This window comes from Globicephala melas, chromosome 3 (assembly GCF_963455315.2).
Source record: "Globicephala melas chromosome 3, mGloMel1.2, whole genome shotgun sequence".
Taxonomy (NCBI): Eukaryota; Metazoa; Chordata; class Mammalia; order Artiodactyla; family Delphinidae; genus Globicephala; species Globicephala melas.
Window position 1 is genome coordinate 69,285,709 of NC_083316.1, and position 22,285 is coordinate 69,307,993.

The 22,285-nt window shown below is 34.0% G+C and overlaps 1 protein-coding gene across 1 annotated transcript in view; it reads left to right on the plus strand.

Moving 5' to 3' along the window:
• The window catches only part of RASA1 (RAS p21 protein activator 1), a 108,855-nt gene that overhangs the window by 60,303 nt on the left and 26,267 nt on the right, over positions 1-22,285 (plus strand). Inside the window, exons 7-11 of the mRNA XM_060295986.2 lie at positions 2,941-2,993; positions 5,325-5,475; positions 9,401-9,479; positions 15,849-15,969; positions 16,574-16,730. Of these exons, the coding sequence (XP_060151969.1) occupies positions 2,941-2,993; positions 5,325-5,475; positions 9,401-9,479; positions 15,849-15,969; positions 16,574-16,730 (561 nt within the window). The remainder of the gene's footprint in view (positions 1-2,940; positions 2,994-5,324; positions 5,476-9,400; positions 9,480-15,848; positions 15,970-16,573; positions 16,731-22,285) is intronic.

A 22,285-nucleotide genomic window follows, 5' to 3' on the forward strand; every position in this document is an offset into this window, starting at 1 on the left:
GTGAGGAGTTGCAAATTCTAATTAATGTTTGGAGGAGGCATACAGATAATGTAAGCAAATGAACTGGGTCAGGTGTATATATTCCCATTTTTCTCAAATTACAATAATCTTGATCTTTCTTATTTTCCCACTTTGATAGCGATCAAGGAACATGGAAATGTTTGGCTACTGTAAGAAAATAACACTGCAAGTGTGGTAGTAAATGGAAACTAACATTTACTGTTTGTATCACAGAAGACTGCAGGAAGTCAAAAACTAGACAGTGTTTGCTGGCAGTGAGGTGACCGGTCTAACTGATGTGTAAATGTGTGTGAGTCTAGTGTTATGAAAGCCTCCTGATTTTCAAGAGAAGCAAGAAATCTATATTTTTATCCCTATTTAAAATAATACCATAAATTCTTTTTAAAAAGAAAAGAAAAAAAAAGAGAGGTCAAATACCAATAAACATTTAAAGCTATATCCAGTTTTCTTAAAAGGTATAAATCCCAGTTTCACTGGGAAATCTTTTTTTAAAATTTAATACATTTGTGATCATTCCGTATTCTGAACTTTATAGTTTTCAACTTATTTGGTATTTAGCATAAGCTAAATTTGCATTGTTGGTTTATTTTATGTATTTGTCAGCTCCTTCTGATTTCTTAAGGTGTTGACTGGCAGTGAAGCATCCTCAGTAACATCCCCGAGTGCCTTTTCAGACTAAATAGATGGTATAATTTTAGCTGTGTTCCTTTTCAGCTCCATATTTCCATGACACAAGTACCAAGTCCTGCTGTTTTTATCTTCTAAAATATGTCTTGAATGTGTGCTTTCTTCTCAGTCTTAAGCAACCATATTCTAATTCAGGCCCTTTTCATCTCGTACTAGGACTTTGATGTAGCAATAACCTCTAAGTTGGTCTTGCTTGACACTTTAGTCTCCTCAAATCCTTTCTTCTAACAGCTAGAATAATCTACCTAAAACATGTGTCTGACTGTATTACTTTCTCACTTAAAATTCTTGCCTGATTCTCTTTACCTTAGCAGAGTCTGAAAAGATCTGATCCAGGTCTTGTGTCCTTTATAAGCCCTATCTCTTGTCATTTCTAGTTTTATATTCTACTCTCCGGCTTGTAGATCTTCAAATGCTCAGTACTGTTTTTCTCCTTCGCTCAAGCTACTTCCTAGGCCAGAATTCCCCTCCATTGTGTTTGGTTAGTGCCTATTCTTACTTAGAGACTTAACCTATTTATCACTCTTCCCAAGAAGTCTTCTGTTATCTTCCCCCTTATACACCCTACAGAATTGGTTGCCCTTCTCTGTTATTCTAAAAATGCCCTCAGCATGTACCTATCACTGCGCTTTGTTATATTTTCTACATTCTTTTTATAGTTATACAGTATTTATGTTCCTTTTTCTTACTAGAATGGGGACTTCCTAAGGTCACAGTCTCATTTTTCTATTATTGATACAAACCATGTGCTTGAAATATACTCATTTTACATGTGGTAATAAATGCCTGAATGAGGAAACTCAGATCCAATCCTTTCAGAAAGCAGTATTGCCAATTTGTTCTCTAAACGCTATTTTTTGCCCCCTCCCCCTTTCAGATTCCCCTTTTCTCCTTTATTCTAGCTATAGAGAAATATAGAATGGGCCTTCGAGGTCATCTAATCAACTGTCTACTAGAATATAGAAATGTTGTTTTAGCATTTGTAGTAAATGGTCATTTCAGCTGTGTTTGAACGCAGGATGGCACTTTACTGCCTTTTAAGGCAGCCTGGACTGCTCCAGTTATTGTATACTTGTTTTAAATGATTCATAATTAGCTTTATGAGCCTCAGGAAATCTGAATTAGTGAGTTAAGGGTTGGAATAAAGTTAAAGAGAGAAAGTAAAAGTTTAACATTTTATTCATGTGAAAATTTAAAAATTCAGTTATATTTTATACTCTGACCAGTAATAATATGGATAATTTAAAACAGTATGAACAGCCTCTAAACCTGTAACATTGGATTTTAGGGCATTTATATATTTTAGTCTTGTAGTATTTTTACTTTCCAACTTGTTCTTTAAGCCACAATTAAAAATAATTATAGACCCTAAGAATATATGGCAAAGTGGTAGAGAGGTAATCTAGAGTTGTCAGCTTGGTATTAACATATAACATGTCTTAATCAGCAAGATAGATAATAGTCCTTCAGATGAGAGATTTTAAGTAATTACTAGTAATTAATTTTTTAAAACAGATATATCATTTTAAGGTAAATTATTTAAATACTTTAGTTATTATATGCAGTAGATTTTGACTATAATGCCTTTTATAATAATTTCTAAAGGCTTATTTTAAGTATGCAGAACATTAAATATTCTAGCAATCTGATATGATAGGCCATTAGCTCAAATAGAATTAGTAATACTAAGTCATTCTTTTCTTTCAGTTCTTGATGTTGGTATCTATTATTTCTCATCATTCAGTCTTATTTTCTGGCTTTCAGTAAAGTATGAATCAACCATGTTGATTTGAAGAGAGAACTTATAGAGAAATTCACTTTGAGAGAAGTATGAGAAAAATTAATCCACTAATTTTTTTTCCGGGCAGTTCTGGTAGGCTCTACCTCTACCACTCCCCCCTCCTAATAAAAAGAAAAAAGAATGCTAGCTATGATGTAAGCTTAACAATTTGTCATTATCAGAATTAAAATCATTGCTGTTTTTGTATTGGTAATTAATATGGAAATTGTAGTTAATAATAGATAGTCCCTAATTTTTCTATATTTTGTTGAACTTAGGCATGTTTACAAAGTGTAGTAACAAATGTAAAAGGAATGAGGTCATTTGATCAATTGCATTGCATTTATTTCATTATGTCAGCTTGAATTAAACTTGTGTTAGTTGTTTAGTTTTGATGGTATAACAGCAAAAAAGACTTTTGATTTACATATTTAATATATTCTTTTTTCAAGATGGTTCCATGGGAAAATTTCCAAACAAGAAGCTTATAATTTACTAATGACAGGTATTTATATATTCACTTTCCTTTTCTAATGTTGTTATTTAAAAAGAATAAAAAAGTGAACCAACCATTTATCATGTATTTTGCCTTTAGCATTCATTTGATATTTATGTATATTGTAATTTCTTGCCCAGCATAGATAAATTGCTGTTCTTGGTTTTGGGTGTTCTTTAGTTGAAAACATGCAGTATAAAATTCAGTGCAGTGTGTTTTCCTTCTGCACCAGGCCCCTGTATTCTTCCTTAGAAGCAGTGCCAGATGAGTGTTTTTTCCAGAAGTTTCATGTCTGTCTTTCTTCCTCACCCCTACTTACCCCGCTACACATACCCCCCCACACGCTCTCACAGGAACATACAACACACTTTTTTCATGTTAAGATGTATTTTGGGAAATCATTCCGTATCTGCATATATAAATTTTCATTATTCTTTTTAATGACCATAAGCTTTCCATTGTACAGATACCATAATTTATTATCAGTCTCTTATAGAGGAATATCATGTTGTTTTCATTTTCTTGCTGTTCAGGTGCAGCAAATGTTCTTGCATTTATCTTTGTATACTTGTAGAATTATAAAATTGGGCCTTATTTAAAATATGTTGATTTTAACATTTCCTAAAACTGTGTGGTTACAGAGATATGCAAAATAAAAATTGAATTGTACTGTGGGTTTATTATTTAAAACAAAAACTATTTCATTATCACTTATCCTAACTAAAATTTAAGACTGAATTAATTTAGTTACCAAATATCTCTTCAGGAACCCGTACTTTAGAAGGATTTGAGAGAAGTTAATAAGTAATCTGTAATTTAGAAGTCTTAGTTCTTTAAAAATGACCAGAGTTCAATGTATATGATGAATAAACCACTGATCATTTAAAGATCTTATCTGAGTTACTGTTCAAGACATAAGTCATTGCCTTTAATGTAATTAATAGTTAGCTCTTTTGAAAGATGTATGGCAGTTTTAGGAAGTATTCAATTTTATTGTGGGGATATAGGTTAAAAATTCATTAAAGAACATGGTAATTCTATATGGTAGTAACAGAGACCAAATGCTCAACCAAAATGACATGCTACCTGCTTTCAAAGTGGGACCAAAATATTTATTTTAGTGAATTTACTGAATTTTGAATATACACTTATGATTTTGAACTTGCACCAACAAATACCTGAGGCACTCAGTCTTGTTTTAGACATGTAAATTGAAAAAGAGCTAAACTTAATTTCCTTACGTTAGTTTTTATTTTCTTTCGGTCATGTGCTCTTTTAAGAGTCTGATGATTTTCTCCCAGGAAAAATAAGCACCAAAGCACATAAGCACTTGCATGCACAGTTTTGCAGTAATTCTTATTTTTTGTATTGAACATGAAATTACTTGGTAGTAAATGCCTTGGATAGATGATTGGAACTATTAGTAATTTACATAAAAATGACGTCTGATATTCTAAGTGTTCATTGTGCTTTCCTAAAAGCAATCAAGTTCTGATCTTTTCTGTCATTAGGACTTAAACAGAGAAAAGGTAAAAAAGCATCTTAGTGGTAAAAGTCACTGCCAGTTGCAGATGTCAAAAAGACTTCTCTAAAATTAATATGAAAATATTTAATACATGATAATTTGCTTCTGTATGACTATTCAAGATCGTGCCTATTAAATGAAAAATAGTGCATGTGTATTGATTTTGATTAGGTACACAAATATTTCAGTTGTTTTGAATCTACTTTTGTAAGCTTTTGGTACTATTTTATTATAGTTATGACTTTTTAATGTTTAATCAGAAGCATTACTTAAGTACAGAGTGTTCTTAAATAAAATTCACTTTAACTTTTTTAGACTTTTCTTTTGCAAACAGAATGTAGTAGTTTTAGCCAGTAACCCCATCTGTGGTTAGAGTATTCTTTCCAAGTTATGACAGGTGTAGACTTATTAACCAGAAGTCAGTGCTGCACATTTCTGCCCTGTATTTTTATGTAATAAAGACAAGCAACATCATGGATGGTTGTGCCTCATAAACCAGAAAATACAAAAAGAAATTGCCTTAAAATTATCTTTATTTTAAAAAAGTTTCAGGAATTCTCTGGTGGTCCAGTGGTTAGGACTTGGCGCTTTCATTGCCCTGGCAATGAAATCTAGGTTCAGTCCCTGGTCGGGGAACTAAATCCTGCAAGCCGTGCAGTGCAGCCAAAAAAAAAAACCAAAACAATCAAAAGTTCCTGGTGAAAATTTTACATATGTTTTTGACTTTTGAATGTATTTTGTAATTGTACTACTTAACGCTTTTTCTTTTTTAATTTGATAATTAGGGAATAAAACTAACAGCTTAATTTTTATAGTTGGTCAAGTCTGCAGTTTTCTTGTGAGGCCATCAGATAATACTCCTGGTGACTATTCACTTTATTTTCGGACCAATGAAAATATTCAGCGATTTAAAATATGTCCAACACCAAACAATCAGTTTATGATGGGAGGTCGATATTATAACAGGTAAGTTTTGAGAAATTTTTAGTTTTACTTTTGGCAAGGAGAGTTGAAATCTTGATAATATAATATATCAGAATCAAAATTATATAAAAGTTTCTGACTTTGTAATATTTAAAATTATAAGACATTTAATATAATTTAGTAGTAGTCATATCCAAGAATTCTTTAGCTAGTGTCAAATGTGAATATAAATTAATAACTTTTTATTTCCTTCCAAAATTATGTAATTTTTTGATTAGTTATGCACAAGTTATTTGAAGCAAATTTGCTAAATCCATACATTATCTGTAGGACAGCAGAACATTTAATCTAAGAAAAAGAAAATATATTACCGTTTTTTATCAGTGAGACATTTTAATAGGTCACTCTTTAAGAACCTTTTTACCTGAGACTTATTAATAATGTTACCCCAAAATAATTGGGTTGTTCTCAAGTTGGTATTATTTGTAATTATTGGTTCCTACTTCTCACCTTTAAAATTCTTGGTAAACTCTTTGCTTGTCCCAAAACTCAGGTTGGACTTCATTCACTTGATTAGGAAAACCAGTTAATAGAAAAAAACATATGATAGAATGTCAGCTGTTTTTTTTTCTGCATAATAGAAAGTAATCTTTCATTTTATTTCTGAGTGTAAACGTTTTCCCATTCCGGATAACTCTGGAGTAGAATGATTTTCCTCTTTTGGAGGCTAGTGTAAGCTAAAATGCTGGCATTTTCCTAGTTTAATGCCTTAAAATAGAACAGAGCAAAAAACCTAAAACAAGTTCTGTTGCTTGCCAGTTATTCAGTGGATAGTGAGTGATACGACATCAAATGGAAGATGAGTGTAGACTATTGGACCTTTTCACACACCTCATATATGAGCTGCTTGAACCCCTTCTAGCATTACAGTCTGATCTAGACATCCTCACTGAAAATCTAGCTAGGTGCAGTTTGAGCTCTCTATGAAGGTAAATTAAATTTTCCCATTGTCCAGGTTTCTAGGGGCATAGAATATATAAAACAATAAATTGAAAACATTCTTAACTGAATTGATAAATGTTTGCATGGAGTTTTTTTTAAGATAAAGTATTTTACATTAATTCTGGTGGAAGTTTGTTTTGCTTGATTTAAACTTCTTTACGATACACATTGTCTAAAGATGAAAATTCTTCCTACATAATGGAGGCAGCCTGTAAAATGTATAAAGGTAGTCTCTTTTGTTGATAAAGACCAGAATGAAACAGGAAGAAATACATATTTGAAGTATATTTCTTTCCAAATTATTAGTCTGCTTGCAAAATTATGATTTAAATTTTTTTCAAATATATGTTAATGTAGTGTCCGTGGTCATTCCCCCAAATTAGACTGTTTATTCCCCTTGTATATGTTCATCTTATAAAATTCAGGAGTATTGTTGTTGTTAGCCTTAATATTAAAAAAAATCATTTTTAAAGGAAAGCTGGAACTATGTGACCCTCATGCCTAGAAAATGGCAGTTTTTATAATTGTTTTGGAAATCCATACTCCATTTCAGCATTAATGTCAGTAATGAAGTAATTTCTAAGAAGATACACCTTTATGATTATCACTTATTGTTTAGATATGGAAGTGTAAAGTTGGATTATCCAATAAATCTGTAACAGAGCCAAATTCTGCTGACCTGTCTCCACATTAACTCTACATTAGTCTTCAGGCAAAGAGAAGTAGCAGTTATGTCCGTTTCATTTAGAAACTACATTGTTGAGACATAACTTTAATATTCCTATATTTAAAATTTTAGAAAAGTAGGAGAGGCATTTAACAACAAATATAATTCAGTAAACATTTATTGAGTGATCTACTTTTTGAAGTGTATTATACAGATCTGTGCATATATAGTAAAGAAAAAAGATACTGTTCCTACGTTATTAGTGCTCAGGTCTTCTAGAAAAGATGGTAAGCTGACTGATAAATTCAAGGATGTACAACTATGCATAGGAGAATCAGTAGGAAGAGAGTAGTTGAGATGGTGATTAAGAAGGGAGAGGGAAGATTTTGGTCAGACGTTTAAGATTACTAACATGTAGTGTTCAAGAAGAGAGAGAGTTATATTTATTAAAAAGTAAATTATTAAAATGAAAGTACAGGATATAGTATCTCTAGAAACTCACAGTTATTTTACAGGTTTATAGTTAACATGTTTTAATTTTCTGAGTTGTAAATCTGATTTCATGGCTAGAACTATGGAATGTCTAGGAAATATTTGTTTGTTGTGTCTCTCTTGACTGTTTCCTTAGGCATATCTGGGTAGACTATGAACTAAAGAGTAATTAAAAAAAAAAACTTCTTGGAAGTCCAGGTCATTGGTAAAAAATATATCTGATTGGTTGCCACATGCTTGTAAATTTGCTCCTGGACAGTCTGAACTGTATGTACTCCATGCAGTAGTATTCTGTTCTTTCAGCTCATGGTCAAGAATTATATCGTAACATTGAGGTGCTACACAGAATAGATTGCATTTACAGTTGTAGAGCCAGAGACCTTGGATATTTTCTCAGATTTGGTGCCTTTTGCTTTGAAACACATAGTCATCTCTGTTGTGGTACCTAGGTATCTTCAAATGTATTCTTTCTGATTTTCGTTTTTCTTTAGTGTTAACATTTTTCCTTTAAAAACGTATAACCTTCTTTGTCCTTCTGTGATAATACCTTTTTACTTTTCTCATTCCCCTACCCCCTCCTGTTAAATGCTACATCTGGTATTTAGTTCATATTCATCCATAATTTTTTTATTAATCTTTCAAATCTTCTATTTGCTTTTTAACATTATACTTTATTTAGTTTAAAATAATTTTGTAGTATAGCAGATATTTTATTATCAGAGATATATATGTGTGTGTATATATGTATATGTATCTCCAAAGATAAAAGACAACATATGTTCCAATTATTTTTTCAGTAGGAAGAACTGTGAAAAAAAATCAAGTGATAAATATATATCCAATTATATATATATATAAATATATGTATAAATATATATATATAAATATATATGTGTGTGTGTTTATTCCAATTATTGGATCAGTAGGAAGAACATGAAAAAAACCAAGGGGTAAATTAATGAGATCTGTTTTGAGAAATGTTGCGTAGCTGTCGTTAAATACCAATTCCTCTAGTGTATTAAAGGACAGTTTAAAATTCTAGAATTTACATATTCAGGACAATAAAATGACAAACTGATCATGAGAAACATTTTATATTTAAAAAACTCATTATGTCATGTTAAAATTTGTGTTAAAATACATTATATAATGTTATTTTCAGTTTTGTTTTATTTGTAGTATTTCCCAAATATTAAGAATATTGTATAGCACTTTTTATCAAAATCATCAATAGGCCCTTCCTACTGTAGTAATAATCCTACATATAAGGTTAGCTCCTGGTCTTTCTGTCTTTCTTTCTTCCTTTTTTTTTTTTAAATTTGTTTCTGCTTTCACCTGCTATTTATGTCTCATGACCTAACTCCATCTGATTAATATAAAAGCAGAATATGTAAATGTTTTGATGATAAAAATTCTTGAAGTTTACCTGAATTCACTACTTGCTAAAAATAAATGCCGTTTGTCTGTCGGTTTTTCTTTCTCAGTCTCTCAGATACTTTTGTTTAAAAAAAAAAAAAAAGACTTTTAATCATTTCCTCACGTATAGTGGTGCTTTGAGTACGTTGATGGAAAATTGAAATCTCTGACTCAAGTATTTCTGATCTGTAAACCAATAGTAGGAACATTCTTGTTTTTCTAAAGTAATGTGACTGTAATGATCATATAGTCTGTTAATGTATTCTGGTTATATACTTTGGAAAAGACTTGCAAATAGAGAATCCTTGCTAACAAGGTTTGGTGTATCTTTAAGATTTGCAATTTTTATGAGACAAATTATGTCAATGTTAGTAATTTTTATTTTAACAGCATTGGGGACATCATAGATCACTATCGAAAAGAACAAATTGTTGAAGGGTATTATCTTAAGGAACCTGTACCAATGCAGGTCAGTGTTGTTTTTCTTTTAACAATAATTAGCATTTTATTTTAAAATGCATTTTTGGTGATATGTTTATGCACACATCCATGCATTTGAAATTGGATAAAATTTAAAACTGCAGATTATACAGATTCTTTCAGAAAGTGAATACTTATAAGCGAATCTCTTAGTTTTTATTTATGTTGGTTCTAGATAATTATTAGGAAGTCCTTGGTGGCTTTTTGAGAATAGAAGCAGTGGTGGGGATAGAAGCCTAGTTGCACTGGGTCAAGGAGTGAGTTTGTTGGAGGCAAAAGTGGAGACAGCCAGGATAAATCACAGCCAGGCTTGTCTAGGTGAGACTGGTAAGAAAAGAAAATAAATTAAAAAATGATAGCTAGAAGATGATGTAGGGCCAAAAGACCTTTAAACTTTTTATTTCTTTGTTTTATTTGCCTGTAGTTTTATGGTGAGAAATTTTTGAGCATGTCTCTGTACTCGGGAGGAGAGTGACAGTGGTGGGTGAGGGATGGGGTAATGGCAATACCCCACGTACAAGGTCCTAGGGAAGGCAAGAGTGGCTGAAGTCCAGAACATAAGAAGACAGGCCTTGAACAAGAGGGCCTGTTGAATACTAGTTGCTTAATGCATAGGGTGATTGATTAGCTTCTGTTTCTTGCCCATGATACTTCCTAAAGTGTGGTGGGAAAAGGTTGTAGCAGGGGTTAGAAAAAGGTACTTCAAAGGAGTGATTAAGAATTTTCCTATGTGGAAAATGGAGGTAGTGATATTCTAGGGACATAAAGAAAGATTGTGAGAGGTTTTGGGTACCCCACTAAACTTTCATAGTGATTTGTAGTGTCTCGAGCTTCTCAATATTTCTTCCTCGGAACAAGTTAGTTTCTGATGGTTATAGCCTACTATTCATTGCAGCTGCTGAAGGCGGGGGGGGGGGGTCATCATTATTCTGATGCTTAATATAAATTTAAGAATCATCATCTTGAAACATTTTAATGTATCTTGCTTCAGTTCCTCATGCTTTTCTGGTAGAATGTAAAGTTCAGGAGGGCAAGTGTTTTGTGTTGTATTCCTAGTGCCTAGAATAGTACTAGGCATTAGGTATTCAATCAATATTAATTGAATGAATAGCTCCTTTCCAACAGGAAGCACTCACTTCATCCTCTGAATTATCACTAATGTGTCTTATTGTGTTTGTTGCTGTCTCCATGTCAGTTTCTTCCTCTCTGCCTATCTAAATCCTGCAAGTTTAAGATCCATCTCAAGTTTTACTTCCTTGTTGACACCCTCCTAGTATCTGTAGTTAGCAATGATGTACCACTTTTGTTGGCAGTTCTGGCGGACTTTGACCAATTTTTTTTAAAACCACATAGTGCGGTATGTGCTTTCTAGAAACCACAGCTTAGGATCTTTTTATTAGGAATCAGAGGTGCCTTTACCTACAAATGACAGATCCTGCCACTCAGTCCCATTGCTATATCCTTAAAATTCTGATTCACATTGGCTGTTTGAATTAATGATGATTTTAAATTGTTTCTAAGTCAACAAATTTTTTTAACAAATTTTATTTTATTGGCCCACAAGTTAAGTCATGCATTTTTCCCATCCTGAATTTATGCTTAGAATTTTCTAATTTAATTTTTTACAGTTGGAAAAATAGCATTTGACATCTAGTAAACTTAAACTTTATACTTATGTTATGAGATAGTTTTAAGAATTACTTCAAATATACAGTGAGCCTCATTCTTACTTGTGTTACTGTTTCATAACTGAACAAACCTCAGATTATTGTCATCTGCAAAAATGCCTATAATGCTTTGAATACTTCAGAAATAACAAATGCTGATTACAGAGCAATTTGATTACTTCACAAAAACCATTAAATGCTATTTGAAGTCAATTATTTTGGGCCTGGAGTAAAAGTAGGTTACAGTAGATGTTTGAGAATCATAACACTTACCTATCCTTCCTAGCAGGATTCTAACTATTAGAGAACCCAAAGGCTAAAAATGTCCTTTTATTAATGTAAAAGTGATTAGCTAGCAGAATCATCTCATTCCCCCTGAGGTGATCCTGCATACTCCCACTCCAGGTAAGATGCTGGAAGAGAAAGAGCAGAGTCCCTAGCTAGGTGTGCTAACTTAGTGGAACTAACACTTCAGACGAATTACAGGAAAAGAAGGAGCCTTTTGAGACAATGCACCCCACACTAAAAATATTGATATCTAACATTTTTGGAGCACTATATTCTAGGCACTGTTTCTTATACGTATTAATTTATTTAACTTTTTTTTTTTTTTTGCGGTACGCGGGCTTCTCACTGTTGTGGCCTCTCCCGTTGCGGAGCACAGGCTCCGGACGTGCAGGCTCAGCAGCCATGGCTCACGGTCCCAGCCGCTCCGTGGCATGTGGGATCTTCCCGGACCGGGGCACGAACCCGTGTCCCCCGCATCGGCAGGCGGACTCTCAACCACTGCGCCACCAGGGAAGCCCTAATTTATTTAACTTTTTAAACAATTTGATGAGGTTGATCCTGTATTTATGCCCATTTTACAGATAAGGAAACTGGAACCAGAGAGTAAATTACTTAAGGCATCAGGTCATCCTTGACTCTTCTTTTTCTCTCCTACACTCTGTATCCAAACTGTCAAGAACATCATGCTGTCTGCCTTCAAAATATATCTAGAATACAACCATCACCAGAATCTGGCTTCATCTCTCTGTTTCTACTTTTGCCCCCCCTTAACACTGCACTGCAGTCAGAGGGATCCATTTAAAATGTGTCAGACCATTGCACGCCTCTGTTTAACACTTACAGGTGTTCTACATTTCATTCAGAGTAAAAGCCAGAGTCCCTGCAGTGGCATGCAAAACCCTAGAGTGGTCCTCTGAATGCTTTCTACCATCCTTCTCTCTCACTCGTCTCCACTCACGTTGGCTTCTCTGCTATTTTAAAAAAATATGCCAGGATCTTGGCATTAGAATCTTTGTTCCAGCTGTTCACTCTGCTCAAAATGACTTTCCCTCAAATATCCACTCGCCTCACTCTGTTATTTCTTTCAAATTTGGCTCAGAAATCAGCTTCACAATTGAGACCTACTTGTACACATTATTTGTTGCTGCTACTTGCCCTACCCTGTAGAGCACTTACCACCTATTAACATACAATTTGCTTATTATGTTTATTACCTCTTTTCTTCATTGGTATATAAATTCCTTGGAGGTAAAGATATTTGATTTATTTACTGATGTATCTCAAGAACTAGAACAGTACCTGGCACTCAACAAACATTTATTGAATTAATTTATTAAATGAGTTTTCTTAGCCATTACGTGACAAAGGCAGGATTTACAACTGAGGTCTGGTTACAGGAGCCTGCACACCTAACCGCTATGCAAAAGCTTGCTTCAGTGGCTGTTAAACTCTCACCCGTCAGATTATCTACTTCCCTTGGGGAGTAATATATAAGACTTCCTTCTTCAGAACTGTGTACAAAGAGTAGGCTGAGAAGCCTTCCCTCCTGTCATCCAGTAATTTACTAGAACTTGGACCGTGAGGTTGTGTCCTTGCCTGTAGTGTCTTCTAATGTAGGAGTTACAGATCAGTTGATCAGCCCCTATCTTAAAATAAGTAGGAGAGACTTATATAGATTATCTTGAAATCAGATATTTAAATCCAAATGTTAGTGTAGTAATATGTCTTAAATAAACTACAAATGTGCCCCATTCTGCACCTAACAGTAAATATTATCACTACTGTAATAAAGACTGGTAAGCACAAATCTATACAACTAGGGAGGTAGTCATCACTATTTATCATCTGGGTGCGATGTATCTTTTCAAATTTTTTATATTCTTAGTCATTTTCTGAATAATTTGTAGAAGTAAGAATAAAGGTTTAGTACAAAAAAACTTTATTAGAAAATTTAATAAGAATTTAAATGTAGCAAACCCCATTTTTGTTCCATATTTCCTTGGTTATAAAGGGTTACATACTTGAAATAGAAGGCAGCTAACTGCTCATCCACTGTCATGCACGGACTTGGAACATATCCATCTTGTAAATCCAAATTTCAGATACATCTTTTATAAGTTCTTACGATTACTCTGGTTCTTCTTACGTTTTTACTGTCAAAATGCAGTACTGATTCCAGATTTTAAATATATTTCAACTGGGTTCTAGTTTATGATTCTTTCTTGCTCTTCTTGCATCATCAACTGCAATACTTTTGAAAACTTTGATGGTTCATAATTTTGTTGGATAGTACAGTCTTTATTGCTTCGTAAGTGTAATACATTTTTATGTTTATAAACATCAGAATGATCAATATGGTGAATTTTAAAATTTCTACATTATATGTTTCCTTCTAGTAACCTTTGTCCATTTATAAATCATACTGAGTAAATCTTGGTGCACAATCATAAAAATTTAAAGAATCCTCATTTCCTTTTAGGAAACAGGATAATCTAGATACTTGTTACAAGTTATTGCATGATGATGTCCTTCCTATTGAATCACTAACTAGATGAGAGCACTATATTTCTTTTCCCCTAGAAATATATCATTCACTCAGCGATTCTTAGTTTGAGAAAAATCACCAAAGGAGATTACCATCTGAAGAATTATAATCTGAGATTTTGCTTATCAAAATCAATTTTATCATCACAATAGATCCCAGAGTCTTGCTGTTTCTTTGCATTTATCATCTGAGTCTTTTTGTAATTGTCACACATCTTTCTTTGTCAATTTTTTTCTCTTTGCTGTTATGATCAGAAAATTAAGAATTCTGAATTTTCTTATGTGTTCAATGAAAACTAATAAAAATATAACAAAGATGGCCTTTTATACTTTTTTGAAAGATGCTACAATAGTTGGCCACACAGTAAAAAATGCCAAAGGGTGATGCAATAGAGATGATTTATTTCACTGTTGGATCACCCTCTAGACCAAGGGCTGGCAAACTTTTCTGTAAAGGACCAGATAATAAACATTTTAGGTTTTGTGGGCCATTCAGTCTCTGTCTCAGTTACTAAACTGCCTTTGTAGTGTGAAAGCAACCACAGACAGTATGTAAAGGAATGAGCCATGGCTGTGTTCCAATAAAACCTTATGTCCAGAAACAGGCAGTAGGCTAGATTTGGTCCATGTGCTGTGGTTTGCCAGTGCCTCCTCTTTGGCATACTTGAGAATAATTGTTAAGTCATGATGAAATGGTTCCTACGATGATGAAATAGCAGAGTGTTTCAAGATATAGGAAAAATATGATTCGTGAAAATCCCATAACATATCTTAGACTTATAAAACGATCAGCTGGATCCATAAGTCTCTAAGAAAACAAAGTCATAAAATATTAATTCTTGCAAATAGTAAGAGCTGCTCAAGAAAGAAACTAAGAAACTAAAATTGGGTCCATTGGACCTTGATGGTAATATCGAAGATTGACTTATTTTGGGAAGGTCATTTATAAAGGCACTCTTCGCTTTGTATTCTTCCTGACATCATAATTCTTTTTGTTACTTGTAGGGGGGCAGGGATTTAGCATTTAACACACATACATTCCTGTAAGTCATGATGTTGTATGAAATCATGCAATAAAAACCACAGGATTATGGAAAAAAGGGGGTTAAGGGTACAACACTCAAAAACTTCATCAGTGACACATAAAGATAAGAAGCTAGTAAAAATGTAGCGTAGTTTTTATACGTGCTAAATGGGTAAGAAATATTTAAATATTACAATAAATAAGGCACTTTACCTTGAAAAAGACCTGAAGTTTACTTGTGGAAGAGGCCATCAGAAGGGCTGTAAATAGCGGGAAGTGGTACAAGGAGGATTATCTGAAATCAGATATGTTAGAACACCAGATGTGAATGGATGGGTATGGCGTGTAACACTCGGTGAAGCTGGGGAGGCTTTTAGGCTTTTGAGATGTATTTTGCATATTCCTAGGCATCTCAGTTCAGCTGGGTGCAATTTTCTGCATTCACATAGAGTTTCTCATGGATATAATTGTCCATAAGCAAACATGAATTTGCTTTATGCTCAAATTGGTTCTAATCTATCAGTTATGCTTGGACAAATTCATGTTTTCAAAACAATGTTGCTTGTAAAACTTAAAAAAAACCCTGTATTTTTCAAAAAAAAAAAGCTTATTAGTTGTCCATATTCTTGAGAAATGGTAAGTGCACTTTTTTGAAAATTTCTTTGGAAAGCAAAGATCTCTTAATAATATATATGTTACAGTATTTTAGATTTTAGTAGTAAAATTTTTTTAATGTCTAGACAGACAATCTGGTTTTTAAATTGGTAGTTTAGTAGGTTTTACTTCATTTCCATCAAGAATTCATGAAATAATTTTAGTATTTTTGAAAATTCAGGATCAAGAACAAGTATTCAATGATACAGTGGATGGCAAGGAAATTTATAATACAATTCGTCGTAAAACAAAGGATGCCTTTTATAAAAACATTGTTAAAAAAGGTTATCTTCTAAAAAAAGGTAAGTGTGAAACTTTTAAGACTAAAGATTCAATTTCAGTATTTTACCGTTAACATTTATTAGAAACATTGTAAATATTGGGCATAAAACTTATCTGAGATACGTATTTAATAAGTTGGTATCTGATTCTTGAGCCCCTCTTTACCCCATAACTTTTTTTTTTTTAAGAGAAAATTCTTATCGGCACTTGGCACATTCATAGTATTGATGTTTCTATTTTATGTATTTGCCTCAGTTTGGCATTAAGAAATGTTGGGGCATTGAGGGGTGCATGATTAGTAGAAGAGTTTTTTTTCTCATGACTGGAAAAGAATGAATCCTAAGCAAGAATTTTAAAGATTTTATCATAATGAAATCTCTAAACATACTTTTAAGGTACCCTTGTCACTTACTCGGTGACTCATTAAAGCAAGCAATATAACAAAAGATATTTTTCTACAGATATATTACAGACACTTTCTCATTTTGTAAGGATTGGTGTTATTTAAGCTTTGGAATAAAAATATTTAATTTTTAGTTTTTAGCAACAATAATTTTTATGATTTTACTATATGTGACTTCATAGTTCATTATTTGGCTAAGGGGAAACAATTTTTTTTAACAGGCAAAGGAAAAAGGTGGAAAAATTTATATTTTATCTTAGAGGGCAGTGATGCCCAACTTATTTATTTTGAAAGTGAAAAACGAGCTACAAAACCAAAAGGATTAATAGATCTCAGCGTGTGTTCTGTCTATGTTGTTCATGATAGTCTCTTTGGCAGGTAAGAAATTGGTTTCCTATTTCTTTTTGGAATTGTTTTAATAAAAAAATAGTATGTTCAGATCATTTCAAAGCATAGCAAACCAATTTGTGAAATCTGAAAATGTCACATATACTCTCTAGGGTAATTTCTGTCTTCCTTACTTATTTTAGACTAACCTATGCATAAAATTCTACTCTACTATATCACATAGAAACATTTGGAATCTATGCCTCTCCTGTAGTAAGACTTGATCTGTATGTAGTGTGTTTCCTGCCTGCACCTACCACCACTCTTTTGAGTGACTTACTTTGAGTCTTGTCTCCTTTCCCCTATTTTATCATGCTTGGTTAACTCAGTGCATCTGATGGTAGTAGATACACTCAGTTGTACTATTAACTTGATTCCTAAGAAACTTGACATTGAGAGACAACTATAGTATAAAAACAATTATTTCAATAGGAAAGAGGAGTATTTCAGATTTGAAATAAAAACATTTTTTCTTAATGTTAGAGTTTTTAAAAAAATAAAATAATCGTATAAACTAAAGGTAAATCCTGAACAGCACAAGGCAAATTCAGCTCTTGATTACATCTAGTTTTTTGTAATAAGGGCCTTTCTTTGTATTTCACCATCAGAATTATCAATAATCCATTCTAGAGTGTTTTTAGATATATTTAGCACTTTTATTACCTATTGCTATGATGAATAAAACGCAGGCAATTAAAACAAATTTTTTTAACAACTTATGCTGCAGGATGGCATTTCTACTAGGCAACCCTAGTTTATCCTATTTAAGTGGGAAGGCTTCAAGAGAAGTACCTGTGGAGCATAAAAGCTTGTCATATCTTTTTTTCCAAACTGTGTTTAGGAGATCACATTAGTGATTTTAACAGTTCATTTTTTAAATGGTCAGATAGGTTTGGGAAATGCTGAATTGAACAAATAATTTTCCTTACAGAGGGGCATTCTGGAGTTTTAGCCAGTGTTTGTATTGTGAATCACCAAGAGGGGAGTATAATATGCAGTATTTCATGAATTCATTGGACCTTGATACTCTCCCTTTTTTTCTCTCAAACCCTTCTTAATATCTCCTAAAAACAGCTGTTCCCCCCCCCCAAAAAAAAAAGCAAAAAAAGTTTGGGCAAGGTAGGATTTCATAGGATTCTTTTCCCCTCCCTTTACAGTATGGGAAGCTTGGCCTTTAGATGTAGTTGGATCAGACCTCTGGCTTTTCAGTCTTTCTACTCTGCCTTACTTTGTGTGTACTGGATTCTTCTCACAAAGCTGCTTCCTTCATGATAGTGAGGTGGCAAACAGTACCAGAGAAAGGAGAAGTGAACTATTGAAAATCCTGAGAATACACTATTGTGTATTCCAGTAACTATTGAAAATCCTGAGAATACACTGTTTGTTGTGTTACCAAATAGATAGCAGTCATTGAATATTTCTCGCTTTGTGTAAGCATAGAACCCAATACACTGACTGACCTTGAGCATTTAGTTCATGAAGTCTAATGTGAAAGTTAATGGCAGCCCTCACCAGTAGAGATGACTGGTATGCACGCCTAGCCTGTGGAACACTAGACAGCACTGCTCGTTCGGCTGTTTTTCCCGGCACTTTAGTTGCACAGCTCTACAATTTTTCCAGCTTATTTTCAGTATTATTAACAGGTCTCTAAGCATTCTATCTCTTTGTATTAAACTTCTGACTTTCAATACTGCTTTACCTTTTTTTTTTTTAACAACTTTGTTGGAGTATAAGTGCTTTACAGTGGTGTATTAGTTTCTGCTTTATAACAAAGTGATTCAGTTATACATATACATATATCTCCATATCTCTTCCCTCTTGCGTCTCCCTCCCTCCCACCCTCCCTATCCCACCCCCCTAGGTGGTCACAAAGCACCCAGATGATTTCCCTGTGCTATGCAGCTGCTTCTCACTAGCTGTTTTACATTTGGTAGTATATATGTGTCCATGCCACTCTCTCACTTTGTCCCAGCTTACCCTTCCCCCTCCCCACATCCTCAAGTCCATTCTCTAGTAGGTCTGCGTCTTTATTCCCATCTTGCCCCTAGGTTCTTCATGACCATTTTTTGTTTTTTTCTTAGATTCCATATATATGTGTTAGCATATGGTATTTGTTTTTCTCTTTCTGACTTAACTTCACTCTGTATGACAGACTCTAGGTCCATCCACCTCACTACAAATAACTCAGTTTTGTTTCTTTTTGTGGCTGAGTAATATTCCATTGTGTGTATGTGCCACATCTTTTTTATCCATTAATCTGTTGATGGACACGTAGGTTGCTTCCATGTCCTGGCTATAGTAAACACAGCTGCAGTGAACACTGTGGTACATGACTCTTTTTGAATTATGGTTTTCTCACGGTATATGCCCAGTAGTAGGATTGCTGGGTCGTATGGTAGTTCTATTTTTAGTTTTTTAAGGAACATCCATACTGTTCTCCATAGTGGCTGTATCAATTTACATTCCCACCAACAGTGCAAAAGGGTTCCCTTTTCTCCACAGCCTCTCCAGCACTTATTGTTTGTAGATGTTTTGATGATGGCCACTCTGACCAGTGTGAAATGATATCTCATTGTAGTTTTGATTTGCATTTCTCTAACGATTAATGACGTTGAGCATTCTTTCATGTGTTTGTTGGCAATCTGTATATCTTCTTTGGAGAAATGTCTATTTAGGTCTTCTGCCCATTTTTGGATTGGGTTCTTTGTTTTTTTGATATTGAGCTGCATGAGCTGCTTGTAAATGTTGGAGATTAATCCTTTGTCAGTTGCTTCATTTGCAAATATTTTCTCCCATTCTGAGGGTTGTCTTTTCGTCTTGTTTCTGGGTTCCTATGCTGTGCAAAAGCTTTGAAGTTTCATTAGGTCCCATTTGTTTATTTTTGTTTTTATTTCCATTTCTCTAGGAGGTGGGTCAAAAAGGATCTTGCTGTGATTTATGTCATGAAGTGTTCTGCCTATGTTTTCCTCTAAGAGTTAAATAGTGTCTAGCCTTACATTTAGGTCTTTAATCCATTTTGAGTTTATTTTTGTGTATGGTGTTAGGGAGGGTTCTAATATCATTATTTTACATATAGCTGTCCAGTTTTCCCAGAACCACTTATTGAAGAGGCTGTCTTTTCTCCATTGTATATTCTTGCCACCTTTATCAAAAATAAGGTGACTGGGCTTCCCTGGTGGCGCAGTGGTTGAGAGTCCACCTGCCGATGCAGGGGACACGGGTTCGTGCCCCGGTCCGGGAAGATCCCACATGCCAGAGCGGCTGGGCCCGTGAGCCATGGCCGCTGAGCCTGCGCATCTGGAGCCTGTGCTCCGCAGTGGGAGAGGCCACAATGGTGAGAGGCCCACGTACCGCCAAAACAAAAACAAAACACAAAACAATAAGGTGACCATATGTGTGTGGGTTTATCTCTGGGCTTTCCATCCTGTTCCATTGATCCATATTTCTGTTTTTGTGCCAGTATCATACTGTCTTGATTACTGTAGCTTTGTAGTATAGTCTGAAGCCAGGGAGCCTGATTCCTCCAGCTCCGTTTTTCTTTCTGAAGATTGCTTTGGCTATTTGGGGCCTTTTGTGTTTCCACACAAATTGTGAGATTTTTTGTTCTAGTTCTGTAAAAAATGCCAGTGGTAGTTTGATAGGGATTGCATTCAATCTGTAGATTGCTTTGGGTAGTAATTTTCACAATGTTGATTCTTCCAATCCAAGAACATGGTATATCTCTCCATCTATTTGTATCATCTTTAATTTCTTTCATCAGTGTCTTATAATTTTCTGCATACAGGGCTTTTGTCTCCCTAGGTAGGTTTATTCCTAGATATTTTATTCTTTTTGTTGCAGTGGTAAATGGGAGTGTTTTCTTAATTTCACTTTCAGATTTTTCATCATTAGTGTATAGGAATGCCAGAGATTTCTGTGCATAAATTTGTATCCTGCAACTTTACCAAATTCATTGATTAGCTCTAGTAGTTTTCTGGTGGCATCTTTAGGATTCTCTATATATAGTATCATGTCATCTGCAAACAGTGACAGCTTTACTTTTTCTTTTCCGATTTGGAATCCTTTTATTTCTTTTTCTTCTCTAATTGCTGTGGCTAAAACTTCCAAAACTATGTTGAATAATAGTGGTGAGAGTGGGCAACCTTGTCTTGTTCCTGATCTTACTGGAAATGGTTTCAGTTTTTCACCATTGAGGACGATGTTGGCTGTTGGTTTGTCATATATGGCCTTTATTACATTGAGGTAAGTTCCCTCTATGCCTACTTTTGGAGGGTTTTTATCATAAATGGGTGTTGAATTTTGTCGAAAGCTTTCTCTGTATCTATTGAGATGACCATATGGTTTTTCTCCTTCAATTTGTTAATATGGTGTATCACATTGATTGATTTGCATATATTGAAGAATCCTTGCATTCCTGGGATAAACCCCACTTTAACATGGTGTATGATCCTTTTAATGTGCTGTTGGATTCTGTTTGGTAGTATTTTGTTGAGGATTTTTGCATCTATGTTTATCAGTGATTTTGGCCTATAGTTTTCTTTCTTTGTGACTTCTTTGTCTGGTTTTGGTATCAGGGTGATGGTGACCTCGTAGAATGAGTTTGGGAGTGTTCCTCCCTCTGCTATATTTTGGAAGAGTTTGAGAAGGATAGGTGTTAACTCTTCTCTAAATGTTTGATAGAATTCGCCAGTGAAGCCATCTGGTCCTGGGCTTTTATTTGTTGGAAGATTTTTAACCACAGCTTCAATTTCAGTGCTTGTGATTGGTCTGCTCATATTTTCTATTTCTTCCTGGTTCAGTCTCGGAAGGTTGTGCATTTCTAAGAATTTGTTCATTTCTTCCAGGTTGTCCATTTTATTGCCATATAATTGCTTGTAGTAATCTCTCATGATCCTTTGTATTTCTGCAGTGTCAGTTGTTACTTCTCCTTTTTCATTTCTAATTCTATTGATTTGAGTCTTCTCCCTTTTTTTCTTGATGAGTCTGGCTAATGGTTTTGCAATTTTGTTTATCTTCTCAAAGAACCAGATTTTAGTTTTATTGATCTTTGCTATAGTTTCCTTTCTTTCTTTTTCATTTATTTATATATCTGATCTTTATGATGTCTTTCCTTCTGCTAACTTTGGGGTTTTTTTGTTCTTTTTCTAATTGCTGTCAGTGTAAGGTTAGGTTGTTTACTTGAGATGTTTCTTGTTTCTTAAGGTAGAATTGTATTGCTATAAACTTCCCTCTTAGAACTGCTTTTGCTGCATCCCATAGGTTTTGGGTCATCGTGTTTTCATTGTCATTTGTTTCTAGATATTTTTTGATTTCCTCTTTGATTTCTTCAGTGATCTCTTGGTTATTAAGTAGTGTATTGTTTAGCCTCCATGTGTTTCTATTTTTTACAGATTTTTTTCCTGTAATTGATATCTAGTCTCATAGTGTCTTGGTCGGAAAAGATACTTGATACAATTTCAATTTTCTTAAATTTACCAAGGCTTGATTTGTGACCCAAGATATGATCTATCCTGGAGAGTGTTCCATGAGCACTTGAGAAGAATGTG